General features: G+C 66.4%; 1 protein-coding gene across 2 annotated transcripts in view; it reads left to right on the top strand.

Moving 5' to 3' along the window:
* Positions 1-1,907: 1,907 nt before the first annotated feature.
* Positions 1,908-21,610, top strand: part of RXRA (retinoid X receptor alpha) — a 99,023-nt gene continuing 79,320 nt past the window's right edge. For both annotated transcript variants that reach the window (XM_033858992.2, XM_033858991.2), the window contains exon 1: positions 1,908-2,062. In XM_033858992.2, the coding sequence (XP_033714883.1) occupies positions 2,035-2,062 (28 nt within the window). In that variant the 5' untranslated portion in view covers positions 1,908-2,034. The remainder of the gene's footprint in view (positions 2,063-21,610) is intronic.

Below are 21,610 nucleotides of genomic sequence, written 5' to 3'. Positions count from 1 at the left end.
GACGGAGACAGGCCTGAGAACTGGGGCTGGCACACGGCACACACCCCAGACGTGTCAGCACCCGTTTGCTCCTTCTCATCCTTTCCCTGGGTGCTTGCCTGCCCCCAGCCCTGGCAGGAGGAAATCAGTTGTAGAAGCGGGTGGCTGTGCTGGGGGAAAGGGGGAGTGCGTTTGTTGTGATGACAGCAGATGAGGACCACACTTACACAGGCTGATGCTGGAGGGAGGGCAGATGGGTCGGCGGCCCAGGACCCAGCAAAGACAGGGCTTTCTCCGTGAGGGGATGGGGCACGGATCAAGCAGAAGCCAGGGGACAAGACAAGCCTGGGCTGTGGCCTGTGCTGGGGGAGGGAGGGCTCCCCAGCCAGCACTCGTCCCACAGCGCCCCGCCTCAGGATGCTCCAGGTGACCCAAGGGCCTCCCTCCTGGAAGGGTCTCAATGGCCTTGGTGGGATCCAGCTCCTGGCTGTCCAGTAGGAGGTGGGCCCGCTGCTCCCCCATTCCACAGAGGGGAAACTAAAGCCCAGAAGGGTGGTGAGGCTGGCTCGAGGTCACACAGGTGACAGTGGTGCACCCCGCAGTAGGACCCCCTCTCTTGTGAAGGGCAGTGGTTGTCCCTGGGCAGCGGTGACGGCCATCCACAGTCATCACCTCCCTATCAGTGCCCCCTGGCCCGGGGGCCACCACGTGCAGCCTGTGTGACCTTGGTAAGCCCCTCTGCCCCCACCCCCACCCCAACGAGCCTGGGTCACCATCGGGAATATGGGTCTAGCAGGGGTCTGTGAGGAGGGCGGCTCAGCGCTGGGCGGCCGGACACGGCGACGGCACGGCAGCGCCTGGCCTGCGCCTGCTCAGGAGGCTCGGCTCCGCGCAGGTAACTCATACCGAAGCCCCAACTCCAGCAGCCCGAGCGGTCGGGACAGGCGTCCTTCCTTTCGCTTTTAAACAAACAAGTCATGAATTAAAAAGCCAGGGCAGAGAACTGTCCAAGGCGTAAAAATAGCCACCGGTCACTAAGTCAGCACCCAACTCGCGGCAGCTGGTCCCCAGCCTGGTGCCTTTAAAGAGGGCTCCCAGAAGCCAGGGCCACAGTGCAGCAGAAGCGGGAGCCTCTCCTTCCCGGGGGGCCAGGGGAGGGTCCGTGGGGGCGGGGCCGGGGTGCCCTTCGATCTCTGCTTGCCCTGAGTGTGAAAGTCGGGGGCGGACTGGGGGCTCCAGAAAATAAAACACTCCCCAGATGACGGAGCCGAGCCTGTGCTCCCGCGTCGGGGCTCACGGCCACTCAGGGCCTCAGTTTCCCCACGTGCCGGCCAGGGTCGGCGCGCAGCGCGGCCGGCCGCTTTGTGCGGCCGCCCAGACAATGGCCCGGCCGTGCCGGTCGCTCCAGCCAGGCTCTCCGCCTGCTCCGCCGGGTGGTTTTTTTGGGGCAGGCCGGGGAGGGAATACTGCTCCCGCCCCGCCCCCCCGCCGCCCCCCCCGCCCCTGCGCCCCCGACGCCCCCGCCGCCCCCGCGCGGCTCCGGGGAACCCCTGGTGGAGGGAAACTTGCAAGTTTGCACCGCTCGCTTGCTCGCTCGCAACTCGGCGGCTGGGCGGGCGGCGCGCGGGGGGCGGGGGGCGCGCTCCGGGCTGACGAGGTGGGGGCGCGGAGGGGGCAGTCCGCTCCGGGCGGGCGGGGGGACCGGCGGGGGGTGCGCTCCGGGCGCGCAGGCCGGGCGGGCGCGCAGCCCGGGCGGGCGGCGGCGCTGCGCCGAGTCCGCGCCCGTCGCGGGCCCCCCGCCGCCCCCCCGCCGGCGCCGCAGCGGTCGGAGCGGGGCGCGGGCGCGCGCGGCGGGGGCGCGGGCGCGGGCGCGCGGCGGCGGCGCGCAGCACAAGTAGTTTACATTGTTGGGCGACTTTTGCAACAACTCGCCGCGCCGCGGCCTCCGCGCGCCGCCGCCGCCGCCGCCGCCGCCGGCTCCCGCCGCCCGGGCCCGGCCGGCCGCGCCGGGGGCCGCCGCGCTCGTCCGCCTCCCGCCGCGAGGTCGCCGCAGACATGGACACCAAACATTTCCTGCCGCTCGGTGAGTGATCGCGGGCGGCGGCGGGGGCGGCGGCGGCGGGGCGCGTTCCCGGCGCGCGCGGGGGCCCCGGCTAGACCCGCTCCCCCAGCCGGCCCGCGCGGAGTTGGGGCGCCGGGCGGGAGCGGGTGGGCCGGGCAACTTTTACCCGGGCCGGCCGGGCTGGGAGGGGGCGAGGGCGGCTGGCGGCCCCCCGGCCCGCGCCGGGCCGCCGACTTGGTGGCGGAGCGGGAGTGGGCAGCGGGCGGGCGGCGGGGCCGGAGGGGCAGCCGGTCGGCTGGAAGCGGGGGGGGGGGGCTCCTGGCCCCTCCTGGCAGCGGCCCGCGACCCCCGCCCGGGCGCCCACCTCCAGCGGGGCGGCGCAACTTGTGCGCTCCTAGCCTTCAGCCGCCCTGGCATCGGGACGGCCTCTGCGCCGCCGCCTGGGCTGCCGAGTCCAGCAGGCCGCCGGCCCTGGAACACTCCGGACTCCTCCTCCCCCAGAGCAGCCCGGGCGCGGGTGGGCAGGGTCGCCAAGGGGCCGTAAGACCGGGAACATCAAACCTGGGGCCCCATTCCAGAAATGGGGCCCCTCACTCTGGCGCACCAGAGTGTTCTCCGGGCGTTCTCTGGAGCTGGCCCTGCACTTGGGGTGGACACCCTAGAGGCACGGAGGGCCGGTTTTCCTGTTCTCCCACTGCCATCCCACCCAGTGGCTTCCCTGCCCCGGACTGCTCTCCAGTTCAAGGCCTGGACCCACGGAGGAGGAGGAGGGGGCATGGCCAGGTGCCCCGAGCCGTCGTCCTCCCTAGGGTTTGGGAGCCAGTGAGAGGCCGGGAAGGGGGGAGGGGGTGGGGAGACTTTATAAATGAGCCCGGGAAGGATATTAATTTGGTGGTGGGGCCGGCAGCTAGGCTGTCAGTCTGGGTGAAGGATTTGTGCTGAATGGAAATTAGAGCAGCTGATTATGAATGAAACCCGCGGTCAATTGCCCCTCCTGCCTGCCCACCCTCCTGCAGCCCGGGGTGCAGTTTGGCCACCGGCTTGGCTGCCAGAGCTCAGCACAGCTGCAGGGACGTTTGGTGAGACGGGGAGGTGGAGGGGAGCCGCGTGGAGCTGGTCCCCCTCCCCGGGATGTCTGGGCGAGGGTCTGAGCACTGGGCGCCGGCTCACAGAGGGGCATATGGCAGGGTGACGGGGGCAGGGTTCCGAGTTTGTCAAGGCTAAGACTCCTTCCCTGGCTCTGTACAGTGAAGACCTCTGCAGGCACCAGGCTGAGCACCCTCCTTCCTCCCCAGAGCCCCCAGGGTGGGTGCTTATGCCCATTTTGCAGATGAGAAACCTGGGTGAGAGCAACTGAGGCCACAGGCTACAAAGTGATGGATTTTGGATTTGAACCCCCAGCCCGTGGTGACCGCGTGTGTGTGTGTGTGTGTGTGTGTGTGTGTGTGTGTGTGTGTGTGTGTCTGTGTAGCAGGATTGAAAGCTGAGTTGTTTGACTTGCCATTGCCGGGCCTGGCGTGGGCCTGGCGGGGCCCCATGGAAGCCGACAGCCTCTACTGTCCCCCGTTAAAGCTTTGCACACGTGTGTGCACATACAGAGCGTCCCTCTGGACCAAGAATGCTCAGCTCTGCCTTTGCTCCCTTCCTGGCCCCCGCGATGAGGCAGGGCCATGGCTGGGTACCTGGAGCGGGACAGGTCCCAGTGTCTGACATCCTGGGAGGGTCCCGGGAGTCAGCACACATAGGGTCCACGCTGTAGGGTCGCTGTGCTGGAGTTCCTGTGAAGAGGAAAGGTCGTGCCCCAGGAACCTGGGTAGGTGTTGTGTTCCTCCCCGCACCTTTCCCCCTCTCCCCCACCCCCCCTCCCCTGCGCCCTGCCGCCCCCGCTGCTGCAAGTTGGCTGGCTGGGGGAGCTTCTCTCCTTGACTCAGCCTGTGGCCTCCCAGGCAGCTCGTGCCCCGGGCCTGAGTGGAGAGCCCTGGGCTCTGATTACACTTTAGTTTTTTCTAAGCTTGTGAGCAGCTCTGAAGTCCGGTGGAGTTGAAGGTCCATTTAAGCGGCTACTTGCCTAAGCCCTTTTGTCAACACGGCCTAATTCCTCGTTGGGGGTCAGTATCAGGAGGCCCGGCTTGTCCAGGCGCGGCTGGCGACCCAGGGCGGACCTGGAGCTGCTGGGCAGGTGGCGTTGCCCCATACGGTTGTCCGGCCGCTTTCGGGGCCTTGGGCAGAGGGCCTGCTCCTTCCAGCACCCATCGCCTGGGGCTCGGTGGGCCTGGGCACTTGCTGTCACCCGCCCGGGAGTCTCCCAGCTGCTGAGCCTCCCAGTGGGGGCGGGGCGGGGATGAGCCCAAGGTACAGATCTGGAGGCCAAGGAACGTGCCCAAGGCAGCCCCTGCTCCCTGCCCCTGCCGCCACTGCCCAGGGCGGACCAGTGCCCGTGCCCGTCGGGGGGAGACGTGCGCTGGCATCAGGCTGGACAGTGGGACTGGAAGGCTGAGTCGGCAGTGTCCCAAGGTCTCAGACCCCAGAGCCCTGGCTGCCAGTAGCCCCTTTGCCCGGGGAAGGGTGGGGGGCAGTAGCAGAGCAGGAGGTCCACTGGTCACCCTCTGGGCAGCCCTTGGGGACCTGGGAGAGCTTGGAGCCCCGGTAAGGGGCATCTGGTAACATCAGAGCCCTCGGGACCCAAAATAGAGCACATTCCGGGGCCTCCCGAAATAACAGGGTCATGTGTCTCTCTGGAGGCTGGGCTTGGAGGCTGGGCTTGGAGTCCAGCCTGCGAGGCAGTCCTGTCTTGGCCTGGGCACTGCTGACTGTTGGGGCGTTTGTTTTGGTAAACTCTGGAGGGGGCTCTGTTTGTTGACGGGGGAAGTGTCAGGGTGAGAAAAACAGCCCTCAGATGGGTGTGGCCGTGGCCGTGGCCTTGCTGGCCTGCATCCTTGCCTGGGCTTGGTCGCCTGTCTGCTGTGCCTGGGCCCAGCGTGTAGCCCTGACCCGCTCTGCCCGAACATGGGTGGGGCGAGCTGGGGACCCCCAGGAGGAGCCACGGAGGGCGTGCGGGCGGGCAGCGCTGAGCTGGGGTTTGGCAGACTTGAGCGGGCAGCCCTGCTCGCCCTGGGGCAGCTGCTGGGGGCCTGATCCCAGCTCCACCAGCTCTTCCAGCTGTGCCTGTCCTTCCGGGCCTGCGGGGAGCTGGGCCTCCTCCAGGAGGCCCTCTGCCTGCCTTTCCCCGGCCCCTGCCCCACCCCCTCTGTGCCTCTGTGGGCGGGTTTCGGTTGGTGGTCCTTGTCTCCCGTTCTGGGGGCTGGTGGTGGGATTACTGTGTGGTACAGAATGGGGCTGGGTATGGGTACCACGGGCTCTGGCATCAGGAGAGGGGCCCCTCGGTGAGCCAAGGGGGGACAGACAGCGGCTGCACAGGAGGTGGTGTGGGGTCGGGGGGAGGCCCCAGACGCCTGCCCAGAGCCGGTGGAAGCTGCCTCCGGACTTTCATTTTCTTGGCTCGCCCGGGCTCTCTCCACAGTTGGTGTATTTCCACGGTAGGCGGTGGTCTCGAGTAAGGCCCGTCCTCCAGGAGAAGAGGGCTCCTGGGCCCGACTCAATTGCTGTCCGTAGGACAGAGCAGAGGCCACTGAATTGGCCCAGGACAAGACGTGATCCACCTTCCCTCTTCACCCACCCCTAGTTTGTCACAATTTGTCTAGCTGGCTCTGGTGGCCAGGGCCTTGAGGTGTCCCGTCGACCGGTCTGTTCCTATGGGAGCTGACTACAGGCAGGGTTAGGGCTGGGCAGGGGTCCAGGGCCTTGAGGTGTCCCGTCGACTGGTCTGTTCCTATGGGAGCTGACTACAGGCAGGGTTAGGGATGGGCAGGGGGGCAGGGCCTTCAGGTGTCCCGTCGACTGGTCTGTTCCTATGGGAGCTGACTACAGGCAGGGTTAGGGCTGGGCAGGGGTCCAGGGCCTTGAGGTGTCCCGTCGACTGGTCTGTTCCTATGGGAGCTGACTACAGGCAGGGTTAGGGATGGGCAGGGGGGCAGGGCCTTGAGGTGTCCCGTCGACTGGTCTGTTCCTATGGGAGCTGACTACAGGCAGGGTTAGGGCTGGGCAGGGGTGCAGGCCCTTGAGAACCTGGGTGGCTGGTGAGGTTGGTGTCCGCTTGGGGATCAGATGCCTTTGCCCTGACGTGCACGGTGCAGGTCTGTTACCTGGATGCTGTGGAAGGTGCGGGGAGAGGGCCGGGCCCCTCCCCTCCCCTGCCTGCGCTGCTTACGTTTTCCAAGGGGCAGCTCCATCTTCGCTCTCCCTTCCTCTCCTCCTCAGGCCCCTTTGTCACTTGCTCCCCCTGCCTGCTCTCTCTCGAATGACCCGGCCATTCCCGGGGAGAGGGGGAGCAGACCCTGGGAGCTGCACCTTCCTGGGGGACTGTGTCCTCTTGTGGGCTGGTGGTCAGGCCACTGGGGATTGGGTCCTCTGTCCCTGCTGCCCGTGTGTGTGGCCTGCCTGCCGGCCTCTCGTGGGCTGGTGGTCAGGCCACTGGGGATCGGGTCCTCTGTCCCTGCTGCCCGTGTGTGTGGCCTGCCTGCTGGCCTCCCGGAGCCTTAACTGTGCATCTGTAAAATGGACACGTGTGTTGGCCCTTCTGCGGTGCTGGCGGAAAGGCAGCCCATCTTATTTCGGGGGCGTGTCTACCTGACGGCCCTTCTTCGAAGGCGAGGCCTGTGGCCGGAGCCTCCCCGTGCCCCCTGCCTGGATCAGTGAGGGGCCCGGTTCTCGAGTGTTAGGCTGAAACAGGAGCACAAAGCAGAGGCACGGCTGCTGCTGTCAGGGCTGCGGGGCCCACGCTGGAGAGGAGGGCCGCCCCGGCCTCGTCTCCCGTGCTGAGCGAGCACCGACACGGCCCCTGCTCCGTGCCCCCTCCCCGAGGCCCGCAGGAGCTGGGGGGGCGAGGGCCTCGCTTGCGCGCCCACCGAGCCTGGTGCGGGATGTTCCGAGCAGTCGTGCCCCGGTGCCTCACAGACGGAGAAATTGCACCCTAGAGTTACAAAGCAGTCGTCTAGCTCAGAGCCGAGTGAGCGTGGTGGGGCAGAAAGCAGCTCAGCAAACCTGGCCCCGGCCGACGCGGAGGAGAGTGGGGACACGCGCACATGGCGGCCCCGGTGCGCGCACGCTCAGGCGGCTGCAGCCGCGCGCTCGCTCTAGGCCCCGCAGCTGGGCCCTGCCTGCCCTGTGCCTGGCACCGTCTGTCCTGTGTCCCTACGTCGGTGTGTCCTCTCGTGCCTGGGACCCGCGTCCCTGCGTGAGTGAAGCAAGTGAACGGGGCGGCCGCTCAGGGACCCATTTCCTTGGCCTCCAGAAGCCAGGTGGGCCTCCTCGGCCCGCGTCTGTCCCATGTCTCTGAATCTCTTCTGACGTGTCCGGGGCACTGTGCCGTCCATCCGAGGACATGATGGCTCCAGTCCCTGGGCGCCTGCTGTGTCCCTGCGCCTCGGTTGCTAGGACCTCGTGACAGCCTCGCGGGGCCCACGGAAACGTGAGGTCCGTCGCGGTCTTTGTGCCGCGCTGCCCCTCTGCACGGTCCTGCCTGCTTTCTCTCAGCACCTTGGTGTCCCAGTGGCGGGGCCTGAGCACCAGCTGGGCCAGGACCAGTCCCTGGGGTGGCGCCGCTGTCCCCGACCTCCTGATCGTCAAGTGTGGGTCTGTGCCCCGTCCTGGCTCCCCGGGAGCCCTGTTATGCGTGCCGGGCCCTAGGTGAGGGAACGTTTTGTTCTGGGAGACTTGGTGGAGGTTGAAGCTTCGCTGTCCCCGTCTGTCCGCGTTCTGTCCCCGTTCACCCCTCGAAGGTCCTCTGGGGAGTGGAGACCCCAAACCTCCTCTGGGGTTGTCCCCGGCTGGGGGTGGCACAGGGTTGAGGGTATTATTGATAGACTGGAAAACCACGGGCTGGGTGACAGCTAGAGGCGCAGCCTCAAGACCCCCGTGGCCTGGGGTCCCCGTCCTCGCCCCGCCAGGGCAGAGCTGTCAGGCAGCAAATTCCTGAGGGACCTGGTGGGGGTACTGGGCGAGGACAGCCACACCTGGTCCCCTTATCTCTGCGTTCCCTGTGGGCAGCGCACACGCGTGTACGTGACTGCACGCCTCCACGCGTACACGCACACAGGTGCACAGCTGTGAACACACGCACACGTACGAACACACGTGCACACGCGCGCACGGGCGCTCACGCACCCACTCCCACGAGCACGCGCACACAAACACGCGTGCACGGACACGCGCACGGGCCTGGCCTTCCCAGCTGATTCTAATAAAGTCTCAATGTGCTTTTCCTTAGAAGGACTCGGGCCTGCTGGCTGGCTTCAGTCCCCACGGCGCCCGGGGAACACCTGCCGAGCGCCGGCCGGGCCGGAGCTGACCGTGAGCGGGAGGGCGGCCGGGCTTCCTGTGGGAGCCAGTCCTGGCGTGGACTCTGAAGCAGAGGCAGGGCTGCGGCAGGTCAGGGGGAGGGGCGCTCCGCGTGGAGGGTCAGCTGAGACAGGGCCCAGCAGCCCGTGTGGCCGGAGCTAGGAGAAGCCGTGTTGCGTGAGAGCTGGCTGGTTGACACGGTGACCAGGAGGGGCCCCGCGGCCCTGGGGTCGGAATTAGGCCTCCAGCTATGTGCAGAGGCTGGGCTGGAGGAGAAGGGTCCTGGGCGGGCTTGGAGCCCGACGGGGTAGGTGCCCCTGTGAGTGGCTCTGGCTGGGTCTCTCGGCACAGCGGCCTGCACTGGGGGCGGGGACCCCAAGTGGCTTCCTGGTGGGGGTGTCAGGCTGGGCCACTGGGTTGGAGCACGGGGCTGGGAGAGGACCCCCCCACCCCCCAACTCCTGCCCGGCCCTGGCTCTTCTTCTGTCCCCTTCTCCCTTCCTGGCCCGTGGGCCCTTGGCCTGTCCTTGGGGACGTGCTCTCCACCCCATGGGCCCCCCATTACATCAACCGAGACGTTCCAGGACCTGGGGCGCTAGTGGCTTCAGCGAGGGGGACTGGGGTCTCTGGGAAAGGTGATGGAACAGTCTGGAAGTCAAGAGGGCTGAGCCCAGTCCCGGAAGGACGTGTCGGGCCCAGAGCACCAAAGTTGGGGGATGGGCTGTCTGTTCCGGGGCAGGGCGACCGGGCCTCCTGGGGTCAGAGCAGGGACTCGAGGACCAAGGTGGGGACTGACCTTGGGGCTAGGAAATGAGATGTTGGGGCGCCTTGTGGGGCTGGAGCCACTGAGGGCCTCGGTGTGAGTTGCTGCCCTGGGGTCCCTCCTCGTGAGATGTTCACGGCTGGCCCTTGGTCCCAAGTTCCTGAGACAGGTGTGGGGCGCGCCGTCAGTTGGGGCTGGGGACACAAAGAGGAGCCCTTGGTCTGCTTCCCGGTGACCCAGAGCCTGGCCCCGGCACCCCTGCGCCTCTGTGGGCTCATCTGAGCAACAGTGGTGTCTCGCCGTGCCTCGGTTTCTCTGGCTGTGCCCAGGGTGCGGGGCCGGTGGTGATGGGCCTCAGCAGAGGCCGCGGCCGTCCTGAGTCTGGAGGCTCCGGCGCGGAGGGGAGGAGAGGGAGGGGAGAGCAGGTTGGGCCTGGGCCAGCCGTGTGTGAATCCTGCAGTGGCCATGGATAAACCCCGCGGAGTTCAAAGCCGGCCCCGGGTGCGGCCGCTGGGCTGTAATGAGGTTACTGATTCAACTGGCTTCCTGGTGCTGCGGCCCAGAACCGAGGGAGGCTGGGGAGCCCCGGGGAGGGATCTAAGTGTCCCGTAATTGACCACTTTAGCTTAAGTGTCCGCACTGGCCCTGGGCAGAGGTCAGGTGGTGACAGCCCAGGTGGCCGGAGTCGCTGCACTCACAGGCTCTCTGCCCGGCCCTCTGGGAAGGCGCCGTCGGGCGGCTGGCCCCGAGCCCCTCCCTGGAGGTCCCTGTCCCGGTCCCCTCCCTCCGGTCTGCGGGGCCGTGTCCTCCGGCAGCCTGAGTGCTTTTCCCGCCAGAGCCAGCCAGGCTGTGCGCGGCCTTTCGCTTGTGAGCCGGCCGAGTAGAGTGCGGGGCGGTGGGCTCAGTTCTGGACTGGGTGCCGGGTACCCGGGTTCAGCTCCGCCGCTTCTCATTCGCACGCGGGGTGACGACGCAGCCTCGTAGGGACACGGGAGGGTCAGCCAAGGGGGTGCTCACGGTGGGCTCCAAGCCGTCCAGGAAAGCGCCCGTGATCGAGGAGTGGGGTGCAGGTGACCCACGACCGCCATGGAGGATGCGCCTGGGGCCCTGGCGAGGGGCTGGTGGTCCAGCCCGGCCCCCGCTCTCCAGGAGACGCAGGCCTCCTGTCCGGAGAACCCACCTTGCTGGCCGCTTGGCCCTCAGAGGCCGGGCCCGGCGTGGGGCGGCACTGGGCTGCGGTGGCAGGGCGGTGGCCTGGGCTGAGTGCCCTCTATGTGGACAGGCCCTGGGGTGGGGCTGTTGTGTCCACATTTGGGGATGAGGGCTTCAGTCTTGGGGAGCCTGAAGGATGTGCCCGAGGTGCCCTGGCTGGGTACCCCCGCGACCCGGCTTCATCCAGAGCAGCTTCGGGGTGCCCTCAGCAGAGGCTGTCCCTGCTGCTCCCAGGAGAGACCTGTATGGTTGAGCTCTTGGGGTGTCCCCGAACCCCCTTGTCTTGCCCCACCTGGGCAGGCTGGTGGTCACCCCTCCCCCGCCTCCGGGCGGCAGGAGGGCCCCTCCCCTGCAGGGCTGCAGCCCAGGGTTGGGTGGACGGTCCAGTTGGCTCTCTGAGCAGCTCTCTGCATGCCCGGGCAGGTCCCTTCTCCCCCGGGCCTCGGTTTCCCTGGGGCCCTCTGGCTACCAGAGGCCTCTGCTCCTCCCTTCCTTGGCCCTGTTCCCCTGAGCTGGTGGCCTTGCAGTTGGGGTGGCAGAGCTGGGGATCCCCTCCTCAGGAAGTGGCCTCCTCTGTTGAGGGGACAGGATCTGAGCTGTGGGAGGTAGGAGGTCGGCTGCGGTGGGGAGTATGGTCAGTCCCGCCGGGTCCAGCTCTGGCTTTCACCTGGGAGTGTTACGGTGAGACGGTTTGGGGGGAAAGCAGCATGTCAGGGGGGAATAATCTTACTGATGGGGGCGGGGCAGAGCGGGGGCAGGGGAGCTGCAGGTGCTGTCACGCCAGCCACCACCCAAGGCCGGGCCGGCCCCTTCTCTCCTTGGGCCCTGACATCCCCAGCCTGGAATTCTCCGCGGGCCCCCATTGCCCCGGTGTGGAGCTCGGGCCTCTGCTCAGTGTCACGTGGCCCTCCAGCCTCTCCGTCCGCATCAGGCACCGCTCACTCTGCTTTCTGGCTTTCTTGTGTTCAGAGCGTGCTGGTGTGATGAATGAGTACCCGCTCTGAGCTGGGGGCCGTGTGGCCCTGGGCTGGCAAATTCACTTTTCTGGGTCTCAGTTGCTCCACCTGTAAATTGCCTGGGGAAGTCAGGGAGGCTTCAAAGAGGAGGTGATGTTGTAGTTAGGTTTTACGGGATGAATACGAGTTTGTTGGGTGGGCAGTCCCTGGAGGATTTCAGAAGGATCCAGCTGCACGGCCAGGCTCCTCTGCCTGGCCCCCTGATGGCTGGTTACTGGTCTGTGCTGGTGAGGACCCGCGGGAGCATGAGGGGTGTGGTCAGCTGCTCTGGGAGTGATTAACCTTGGGAGGAGGTAAGGCTGGGAGTGGGCCTGGCCGCGACCTGGCCACCCCCAGCCTGGCGGCAGGCAGCCCCTCTGAGCCCGATGTCTGCGGGCCCGATGTCCCCTCTGCTTCCCGGGCCCTGGGATGTCCTGGTCTGGAGCATGGCCCACGCCGGCCCACCTCGTGTTCTTACGCCAGCTCGGAGCTCTGGCTCCTGGGGGGAGTGGCCAGAGTCGGGCCCCTCTCTGGGTGGAGCAGCTGGGGGTCCTTTCCCCACCCGCCTGTCTGTCCCCACATCCCTTGGTCCGTCCCCGAAGTGCCCCTGCCCCCACCTCGTGGAGCCTCCTGCAGGAGTGCTGGGCCGCCTGGTGGTTCCTCGATTCACCCCCTCCTTGCCTGGATTGAGAGAAATGGCTCTTACTGGGGCCAGAGTCCACAGGAGGTGGCGGAGCTGCCCCCACCCCGCCCCTGCTCCTGGACTTTCTGCCCAGGATCAAGGTCAGGAGGAGGGCTAGGAGGTGGGGGCCTTGGGCAGTGAGTGCCAGGCCACTCTGAGCTCAGACGGTGGCGAGGTGGGCCACAGCCTGGGGTGGGGCGGGGCGGCACTGGTGGCCACCTTCCTGGGTCCAGCTGGAGGGGTGCGGACAGCAGGGAGGGGAGCCAGGGCCTTCCCCCTTCCCTGCTCTGTCTCCCTGGGCAAAGGTCGGGGCGCCAGCCTCTGCCCCCAAGAGGCTGATCCCTGCAGACCGCTGACGGGGGATGGGTGGCCCGCTCAGAGCCCCTGGCCTGCACCTTCCGGCTCTGCCACATGCACTTTGTGACTTGGAGCACGTTACTTCCTCCCTGTTTATCTCGGTTTCCTCATTTGTGAAATGGAAGGAAGGATGTTGGGCCGAGTCGGAGGTGGGAAGTACAGGACTGGCACGCCGCCGCTCCACGGCCGGGACCCTTGGCAGGCACTGCCAGTCGGGCGCGGCTCTTTCCCCGCGGGGCCTGAGACCGCCGAGCACCCCTGCCCACCAATGGGCTTGGCTCGCAGGTCTAGTTGGCTGCCGAGCGCACGGCACCAGGCGCTGCACCAGCCTCAGCAAGTGTTTGTTGACTGAATTAGTGCTTTCTGCAAATGTCTCCCCCACCCCCTCCACTTGAGAAACGTTACGGGGGGGGGAGCCCACCCCTTGCAAAGTGACTTTGAAAGGCATCATTGTTTGAATCACCCTTCTTCTGGGGGTCCGTCCCAACTTTCCAGGGGGGGAAGTCCTGCTGTGTGTCTACCCTGGTGCTGATTCCTGGGTGTGGAGCAGGGAGAGCCTGGAGCCATCGACGGAGACCCTGCCCTGGAGGATCCCTGGGCCCAGATGGCAGCTGGAAGCCCTCGGGGAGCCTGAGGCCAGGGTTGCAACCGTGGGTGTCCCCGTCCAGGGCTGAGCCCCCACCCTCTCTGCTCTGCGTGCTTCAGATGCAGCTGCCACCTGCTGCTGGACGGGACCTGGGCGTCCCGTGGACTCAGCGCCCGGATGCAGCATGGGGGCGACTCAGGGTCCCACAGTTGATGAGTGTCAGAGCTGAGTCGCCTGTGTCGAGACGTGGTTCCTTCCTCTGCTGCTTAGTACGTCTTGTTGAAGCTTGGCCGGTGGGGCGAGAGGGTAGAAATCAAAGCCTGGCCGAGAGGTTCAGAGCAAAACTCCCACCTGCCAGCCGTCTGTTCGTGCCTCTGTCCGTCTGACTGGCTGTCTGTCTGCAGACGCCTGGACCTCCTGGTCCCTGGGGAGGCAGCGTTGAGTGAGGCTTCGCCCCCAAGATGCTGAGTGGTGCCTGGGGTCATAGGGACTGGCGTGGACTGCCGCCACACTACCACTCGTGTCACCTTGGGCCAGAGTTTTAAAACCTCTCTGGGCCTCAGTTTTCTTATCTGTAAAGTGGGGCTGATAATGTGCGTCAGGGTAGGTCACTCGTGGTTGACCAGTTTGGTCATGCCTGCTTTCACTGTGGGGGAGGGGACAGTGTGAGTGTGGCGCTGGGAGGACTACTGGGAGCGGGGCAGGCACAGGAGAAGGGTCATCAGCTTGCCCTGCTGTTCAGTGGGCTGGGCCGTCTGAATTGGGTTGTGAGGGATGCATAGGAGTTTGCCTGGGAGAAGTCGGTTTCTGCGTCCTCGGATCCGCACGTCAGTGTTGTCCGTCTGAGGCCTCCCACTCAGAGTTCCTTGAATCTACCTGTGTGGCTGGAGCCGAGCCCGTGAGGGGCAAGGGTAGAGACGGAATCAGCACGGAGAAGCCTGTGGAACCCCTGCCCCGGGGAGGTGGAGCCACTGGAGGGTCCCGGGCCAGGGAGGGTGGCGTCTGGCCTGTGCTTGGTAGGAGGCTCTGCTGCTCTGTGAGAAGCGGGGGGCAGAGGGCAGGGCGGGGGAGTGGTAACGAGGCAGAAGTGGTCTGGGGCTTTTGGCCTGAGCACAGGAAGGGTGATGTGCCTTTTACCAGTTGAGGAAAACTCTAGAGGAAGGTCTGGGGGGGCAATCAGGACTTCGGTGTAGGATGCAGCCTGACACCTGGGCCCAGGCAGCTGGGCAGTCTGGAGCACGCGCCTTAGGTTCCCACGGCCTGGCTGGCGGTCCCAGCTTAGTTCCGCAGGTGTAGACGGGGCTTATGGGAGCCTGGGTGCCTGAGAGTATGGGAGATGCTGCAGGCAGAGTGCACAGCCCAGCCCGAGATGTCCAAGGCCTCTCTGGGCTTCCCTCCCAGGCTGGAAGGTGGGCAGGCGTGCGGGCACAGCCGCCGGCCTGGGACAGGCTGCCACTGGGCGTTGGCTCCCTGCCGACTTATTCCTGGCTCCCGTGGCTGCCGTGGGATGGGATTTATAAAAAGGAAACGCCGTGGTGCTCAGAGGGCCTCCTCTGCCGGGGTGCGATCCGGCTGCAGGACCGCGGGCAGCTCTGGTTCTAGGTTGACCACCCCCCGGTCCAGGTGCTGCCCCTCCGACCCCGGCTGGCCCCCTCCCCACCCCAAGTCCCAGGGCCACGGGGCAAGGTCGCAGCTCCCGGTGCCCTCGCTGGCTGCAGGCCTCGGAGAGGTGTGCTCCCCGCGTGTGTCTCCCGGCTGCAGCAGCCGCCCTGCCCGCACCTCTTTGCCGAGACGGATCTGCTTGTGGACAGTTATTGTGTCTCCTCGTTGGGCAGTGGGGATGCTCTCATGGCCGGCTACCGGAGGGGGGAGGGGATGGCTCCCGAGCCCGCACTGGTCCTGCACGTGGCTGATAAGCTGTGGAGCTCGTTATTGGAGGGGCAGCCGGGGCCCCCCACCCCCTCGGCCGTCATGTCCGTCCTGCATCGAGGCCAGGCCTTGCGCTCTGCCCGGGCCCCTGGGCGAGGGGAGGGGGCAGGCAGATCATGGCCTTGGGGGAGTGAACGGGCCTCGTGGGGACCTGGGGGTCTCAGGGAATCCCTCCAGGGCTCTGGAGATGGCCTGCCCCGGACCTCCCTCCACTGCTGACCCTCAGCCCCTCTTGGTGGCTGGCCCTGCACACACACGCACACGCACACGCACACACACACGCACACACACACCCCCTGCCTGGTTTCTTAAATGACCGTCGTCACTCCTGTCGTATCCCTGGCTGTCTGGACTCGTCGCTCCGTGCTTGGTGGCCGCTGTCCCACGCGCCTATATTGGGTGGGCTGTTGGCGTCCCTGACCTCGGGCTTGGCCCCCAGGACCTGGAGGCCAGAGGGCCCCGGGTCTGCTCTCTTGTCCTGTGCTCTCACCCGTGGAACCCCCAGCTCGGGCTCTCCGGGCAGCTCAGAGGGTCTGTGGGCCGGAGGGGGCTGGGCAGCAAGGCCAGGACTGGGAGTGGCGTGTGCTGCCCCCCACCCCCACCCTCAGGGACCCCATCCTCCCCAGACCCTCCTTGGGGACTTGGAACCAGAACCACGTGGGGTGCAGAGGTCGGGCAGGGTCACTGGACCGGTGTTGGATCAGACCAGCCATGTCACCCCCAGACCTCCCCAACCAGTCCCCCAGGGCTCACCCCAGTTCCCTGGCCTGGGCGAGGGGTTAGACGAACGTCAGACCCAGTGGTGGGGGCCGAAGGGGCCGCGGGAGCGACAAGGCTTTCTGAAGAGGTGCACGGTGGGTGGGGGCGCTCGTCCGCGGCTGGTGTCCCACTGCCCCGGGCCCGGGCTGCGCAGCATCACTGATGGTCTGCAGCTCTCCCGAGCCCTTGCAGTGGGCGCCCTCGGCAGACGTGGCCGATCGATGAGCGTTGATCCGGCAAGTGCCTCCCTGAACGGAGCGGGCGGTGGAGGGTCCTTGCCCGCCAAGGGTGGGGCGGGGCGGGTGGTGGGATGTGTGAGCCGCAGCCTGGCCCTCTGGCCGGGGTGCCTTCTCTTCTGTGGGGTTCTGCACCCTGGGAGAATGAGCCGGTCTTGAAGCCAGGGTCAATCATGCATACTTTAGTGAGAATGAGCCTAATGCCAACCCTGGAAAGGACCCGCAGGAAAGGATGAGAAGGAAGCCTTCCTCCAATTGTGTGGATACGGAAATGGAGCTCTGGGCTGCGCGGAGGGCCAGGTCTGGTCCTCTCTGTAGTCTGGTGCTCTTATCTCCTGACTGCCCACCTCGGGGCAGATGGGGAGGGTCCCAGAGGGGAACCTGGCAGAGGACGTGGTGGGCCGGTGTTGCCGGAGCCTCGGGCAGGGCAGGGTGGGGGTCTGCAGCCCTGGGAGGGGGCCCAGCTCCCTGCCCAGGGTCCCACAGTTGATGAGTGTCAGAGCTGAGATTTGAACCCGGCTCTCGGGATCCTTCTCAGAGGCACTTCCTGCCCAGGGAGCACAGCTTAAGTCCTGGGAGGAGGGGGGATGTGGGGAGAGACATTCCTCGTCCGGGAGGGGCCCAGAGCTGAGCCCGCCCTGCTGGGCCGGGAGATGCAGTGTTTCCTACACAAACAACCAGGGCTGGCTGGAGCAATTTTATTTTTATTTCCTATTTTTACTTCCCCGTTGGCTCTTTTTAGCAGCTCTGGGTTAGATAGGCCCACGCCCTCCAGTCTACACCCGGCTTCCTGGCTCGGGCCTGGGGCCTTGGGGAAGCCAAGCGTGTGTGCAAGACCCCGGGTTGGCAGCGTGGCTTGCACACCCTCGGTGGCAGGGAGCTCACTCTCTCCCCAGGTATAGAGTTCTGCAGGGTGGCCCCTTTCCATCCCCTGGGACCAGCTGTGGGGAGTGTGTGGTGGCAGTGCCCCAGCTCATGACTCAGTTTCCTCCCATTCTCGCCTGGTTCTCCGCTGGAAGTTGAGGTTGGGGGTGAAACCTCATGACAGAGGAGAAAGGGTGACCGGTGTGGGTGTATCTGCTGGGTGGGGTGGGTCAGGGACATGAGGGTAAATAAATACTCAGTGTTTCTGCCTCTGACTGGCCGGGCAGGGTGCCCCGAGGGGAGGGCTGGGCTTGGCCTCATTCAGACTGTATCTGCCGCGGGCCCAGGCCCGACCCTCTGAGGGACCAGCTGTGCCAAGGGGTCGGCCAAGCCCGCCTCCGGGCCGGGGTGGGGGTGGGATGTTGGAGGGTCTGGCCCGCAAGGTCTTCCTGGGACAGGTGCTGCTGGCTGCGGGGGACGTGGAAACCCCAGGTTGGGGGCGTCTCCCCGAGGGCTTATGACCCGGCCTGGGGCGAAGGGGCCCTCGCCTGCCTGCGTGGGCACGGCTGGGCCCTGTGCTAGCATTTGGCGGTTGGGGGTCCTGACCTTGGGGGTCAGGCCCGCCGTGAGCTCCCAGGCCTGGGTGGGGCTGGGGTTCAGGTGGAGGGCGAGTGGGCTGCGGTCTACCAAGTGGCCTGGTGCCAGCCTGTGCCCAGCCCACTGCACTCTCCCTTTGCAGGTGAGGCCCGGGTTCAGAGGCCCAGCAGATCCTCGAGGCCACACAGATTGTGGGCGTGGGGCCGCCAACCCCGTGTATTTTGAGGTGCAGAGAACCAGGGTGCCGCTGCCGAGGCCCCGCAGGTGCCAGGGCCCCAGAGCCGGAGCTGGGAACGCGGCATCTTGCTGTCTGCCCCAGGCCGTCAGTGGGGAGGGGCTGGGCAGGACTGGCCCAGCCATTATGGCCAAGGGGCAGGGTTTATCCCGGACCTGCTGCGGGCCTGAGCACTTGGTGAGGGGCTGTGAGGTCAGAGTAGAAGGCCCACGTGGTCCTGACATTGGGGGCTGCTTGCCGGGATGGGGACGTGGGACACAGATGTTTTCCACGTAGACAGGTCCATCTCACCAGCGCTCATAGTGTCCATGTCAGAGCACGGACCAGTGAGTCTGCGTGAGACCCCAGCGTGCCGCTGGCACCTGAGGACACAGGGCTCTGCGGTCAGGAGGGCTGCCCAGGTGAGTGGCGATGGACGAAGGACACACGCTCGGTGGGAAGGCCGGGGCCCGGCCCCGTCCTCCTCGGCACTAAGGTGCCCGCTCTGTGCCCGTCACCCCACCTGTTGGCAGTAAGGCAGGTGCCAAGCAGCTGGTTGATCCTGGACTCTGTCCTGCTGAGCCCCACTGGTACCTGGGACCCTCTGCCACCCCGTAGGTGCTGGGTGGGCTTCCCAGGCTGGCATGGGCAGCCCCAGCAGTGCCCAGACGGACCTGGTAGGTCTGGGATTCTGACTTGAGGGCCCGGTGGAGGGCGCTGAGGGAGGAGCCAGTCCGGCCTCTCTCCTGGCCCTTCCCGCCCTGGCTGGCCCAGCCGGACTCAGCCGTGGCTGTTGCTCTGTGCCGAGGTGGCCTCTCCTTCTGGCGTGCACGTGTGGCTGCCAGGATTGTGGGGAATCTCTTGATTAGAGGACAGAAAACCGAATCCCGTGGCCCAGGCGGGGGTGGGGGGACACTTCCTCCCTGGAGAGGCCCTAGAGATTATGGGATTTCTACCCGCCCCGCCCTGGGGAGGTGGCATGGGCAGAGGGCCATCTGGCTGGTGGGGCTGCCTTGTCACTGCTCTGGTGAGGGGTTCCTTCTATGAGCCTGGGAAGCCACGTGTGGGCTGGGTGGCCCTGGCGTGCTGCGGGGGGAGGACTCACGTGCCTGGTTCGGGTCCCCGCTCAGCCCTTTGCAGCTGTGTGACCTGGGGCAGCATCTCATTCTCTGAGCCTGGACTTTGTCATCTGTGGAGTGGGGTGATGACACTTACTTCTAGGGTGGTCGTGAGGATGAACTTAAGGAGGGTCGGAACTTTAGTTCTCGCCAGGGAGCAGGGAAGAGCAGTGGCTGGGGGCCTCCCTGACCCTCAGTGTCTGCATCTGCAGGCTGGGGAGAGGAGTTTCTTGCTCTGGTGCTGGGGGGCCTGTGAAGGGCTGCCCCTCAGTGCTCTGCGGCACCCAGTGATGGGCTGGGCCATGGGGGGAGATGCGGGAGTTCTCCCCTGGGAGGAAGTGCTTCCCTGGGAGGGGCAGTTTCAGGGACCGCTGGTTCCAGAACCTTCTGGGGCCCAGGGATCTCCCAGGGCCAGGAAGCGAGAGCGTTGCCAGGTGCAGCCTTGACGCGGACTTGGGGCTTAAGTCCCTTGTCCAGTCTCCACTGGCCTTTCCCTGCTTAGTGTCCTGGGCAGGGAAGTGTGTTCAGGTGGGTGGCTCTCTGGTGGGTGGGCTCGGGGGCCCGGCGCCCCAGCCCCAGCCCCAGCCCCACGGCCCCAAGCCGTGGAAGGGTGTGATTCCGGGTTTGCTTCTTCCTTCAAGCAAAGAGGATCTTTCGAAACTGTGGGAAAGAGCGTTTCCTCCCCAAAGCCGGGTGCGGGCGGGGGCTCGGTCAGCAGATGTGACGTCCCCGGCTCCCTCTTGCCCTTCTGCCCTCCTGCCTGCGACACTCACGGGCCCATTGCCGGCCCTCATGGCCCCACCAGAGTGGGGTGCTCAGGCCTGTCAGCTCTCCCCGCAGACCTGGCAGTCTTCTCCCTCTGGGGCCCCGCTGGCGGAGCAGAGCCCCGAGAGGTCCCTGCTGGGCCGCGCCGTCTGTGTCCCCACCTCTGAGCCTTCGCGCGTGCTGTTCCCTCTGCCTGGCGGGCCCGCCCTGCCCCTGCTCCGATTCTTTGTCCCAGCAGCCTGCTTCCAGTGCCACCCCACCTTGAAACAGTTCCCAGGGCTGCACCCGACGTCCCTGCCTTCTGAGGGTCCCTGCTCCGTGCCCCAGGAGGGGATCTGGCCAAGCGTGGACGAGCCCACCCTGTCCTGCCCCAGGCCTCCGTGTCCCCGGCCCCAAGTGGGTCCCTTCCGGTGCTGACAAGTGAGGATGCTGTGGCTTACGTCCCGGCGAGGGGGTGCTGGGGCCGGGAGGGCCCGGGAGCTGGCTGTCTGAGCTCCGGTCTGGCCCGGGGGTGGGGGGAGCTGGGCGCCAGCGTGCTCAGCTGCCTGCCTGCGCTGCTGGAAGGGGGTGTGATTTGGGTCTCCCCCGCCCCCGCCCCGGGCTTCTGACTCAGCAGCTGCAGGGTGGGGGAGACCGGATCTCTCGACAGAAACCCCGACCCGGGGCACCCATGGCCCAGATTTCTTTTGTGAAGGTGGGAAGTCGAGCCCTAGGTTCCTGCCCGGCTTCCCGGCAGGAGATTGCGTTGGGGCTGGAGCCAGCTCTGGGCTCCGGGGCCCACTGCTCCCGTGGCTCCTGGCCTACCTCCCTGCCCTGCTGGACTGCCCTTTCCCCTGTGCACCACCCTCTGTGGCTCCCCAGTGCCCGCGGGATGAAGTTCTCACTGCCTCCCAGCCCCGCTCTCCTCTGCCCTCCCTGCGCCCCTTTGTCCTCAGGAGCTACGCCTGCTCCCTCCTCTGGGTCCTGCCCATGCCGCCCCTTCACCCTCCAGCTTCCTGCTCTGCCAGGTGTCTGCATATATTAGGCCTCCTCCTGGACGCTCCCCTGGGGTTAGGTCCTCTCCACCCCACAGCCACAGTGCCCGCTGTCCCGTCGCCCTGCAGGCAGTGATGGATGTGGGCTTAGAGCCCTCATCAGCGTCAGCGCTGGCCCCGTGGTCAGACAGTGGATGTGGCGTTGGGGCGAGCGGGGGGGCGATGCCAGCCGCGGAGGGTGGGCCTGCCTCCTGGGGCTCTGGGCCGTGTGGAGAGTTGGGGTCTGGCGTTCACGGGGCCTGTTGCTTAGGCTGCTTGAACAGGAGGGCTCTCCGCCCCGGTAGAGCATTTGGTGGTTCCTCTTTGCCTGGAAGATGGAAGCGGATGCGCCCCAGCGGGTGAGCGCCCAGTTTTGGCAGGGCCTTGGGCAGAGGCCTCGGTCTCCTTACCTGTCAGGTGGGGATAACTACTCCCGCTGGGGTCCCAGAGCTGAGGTTCTGCCCAAGGAATGGGGCTGCCGGGAAGGATGTTGAAAGTTTGGGCCAAACCTGGAGATGGGATTTTCGTGTCCCCTGGGCCGTCAGCGGTGGGGGCACCTGGTAGGCTCAGGGCCCTTCCAGCCATGCCCCGGGGCCAGAATGGAGCTGGCCAGCCAGGGGGGTTGGCTCCTGGGGTCGAGAAGCCATTGTCCCTGCCTCAGTGGCCTCCCACAGGCAGCGGCCAGGGCCACGGGCTTGGGTCTGGTGGGGAGGCATCTCTGTTGCTCTGATGTGTCAGCGTCTGATAACAGCTCTGGTGTCCCCCCACCCTACTCTGCCACCCCCGGCAGTCGCCTGCTTGACCCCTTGAGGTATTTGTGAAATATCAGGTAGGAAAGGCTCTCCCCCCGCGGCGGGGAGGGCGAGGCGGGAGAGAACAATTGGAGCTGAAATTAATTGTGCTGTGTGCGTTTCCTCCTGTCCCCTCTCTCTGCTCGCTCGCTGTCAATGCATAATGCATGATGAGGGGAAGTGAAAAGTAATTAGAGACTCGACTCTCGGCCAGGTTCATTCATGACTAAATCTGGGTCAACTCCTGGCACAGATGAGCGCACCGCGTGGTGCGATGGTGGCAGTGGTGCCGC

This window comes from Tursiops truncatus, chromosome 6, assembly GCF_011762595.2.
Source record: "Tursiops truncatus isolate mTurTru1 chromosome 6, mTurTru1.mat.Y, whole genome shotgun sequence".
Lineage (NCBI taxonomy): Eukaryota > Metazoa > Chordata > Mammalia > Artiodactyla > Delphinidae > Tursiops > Tursiops truncatus.
This window is presented reverse-complemented; position numbering and strand designations above follow the sequence as displayed.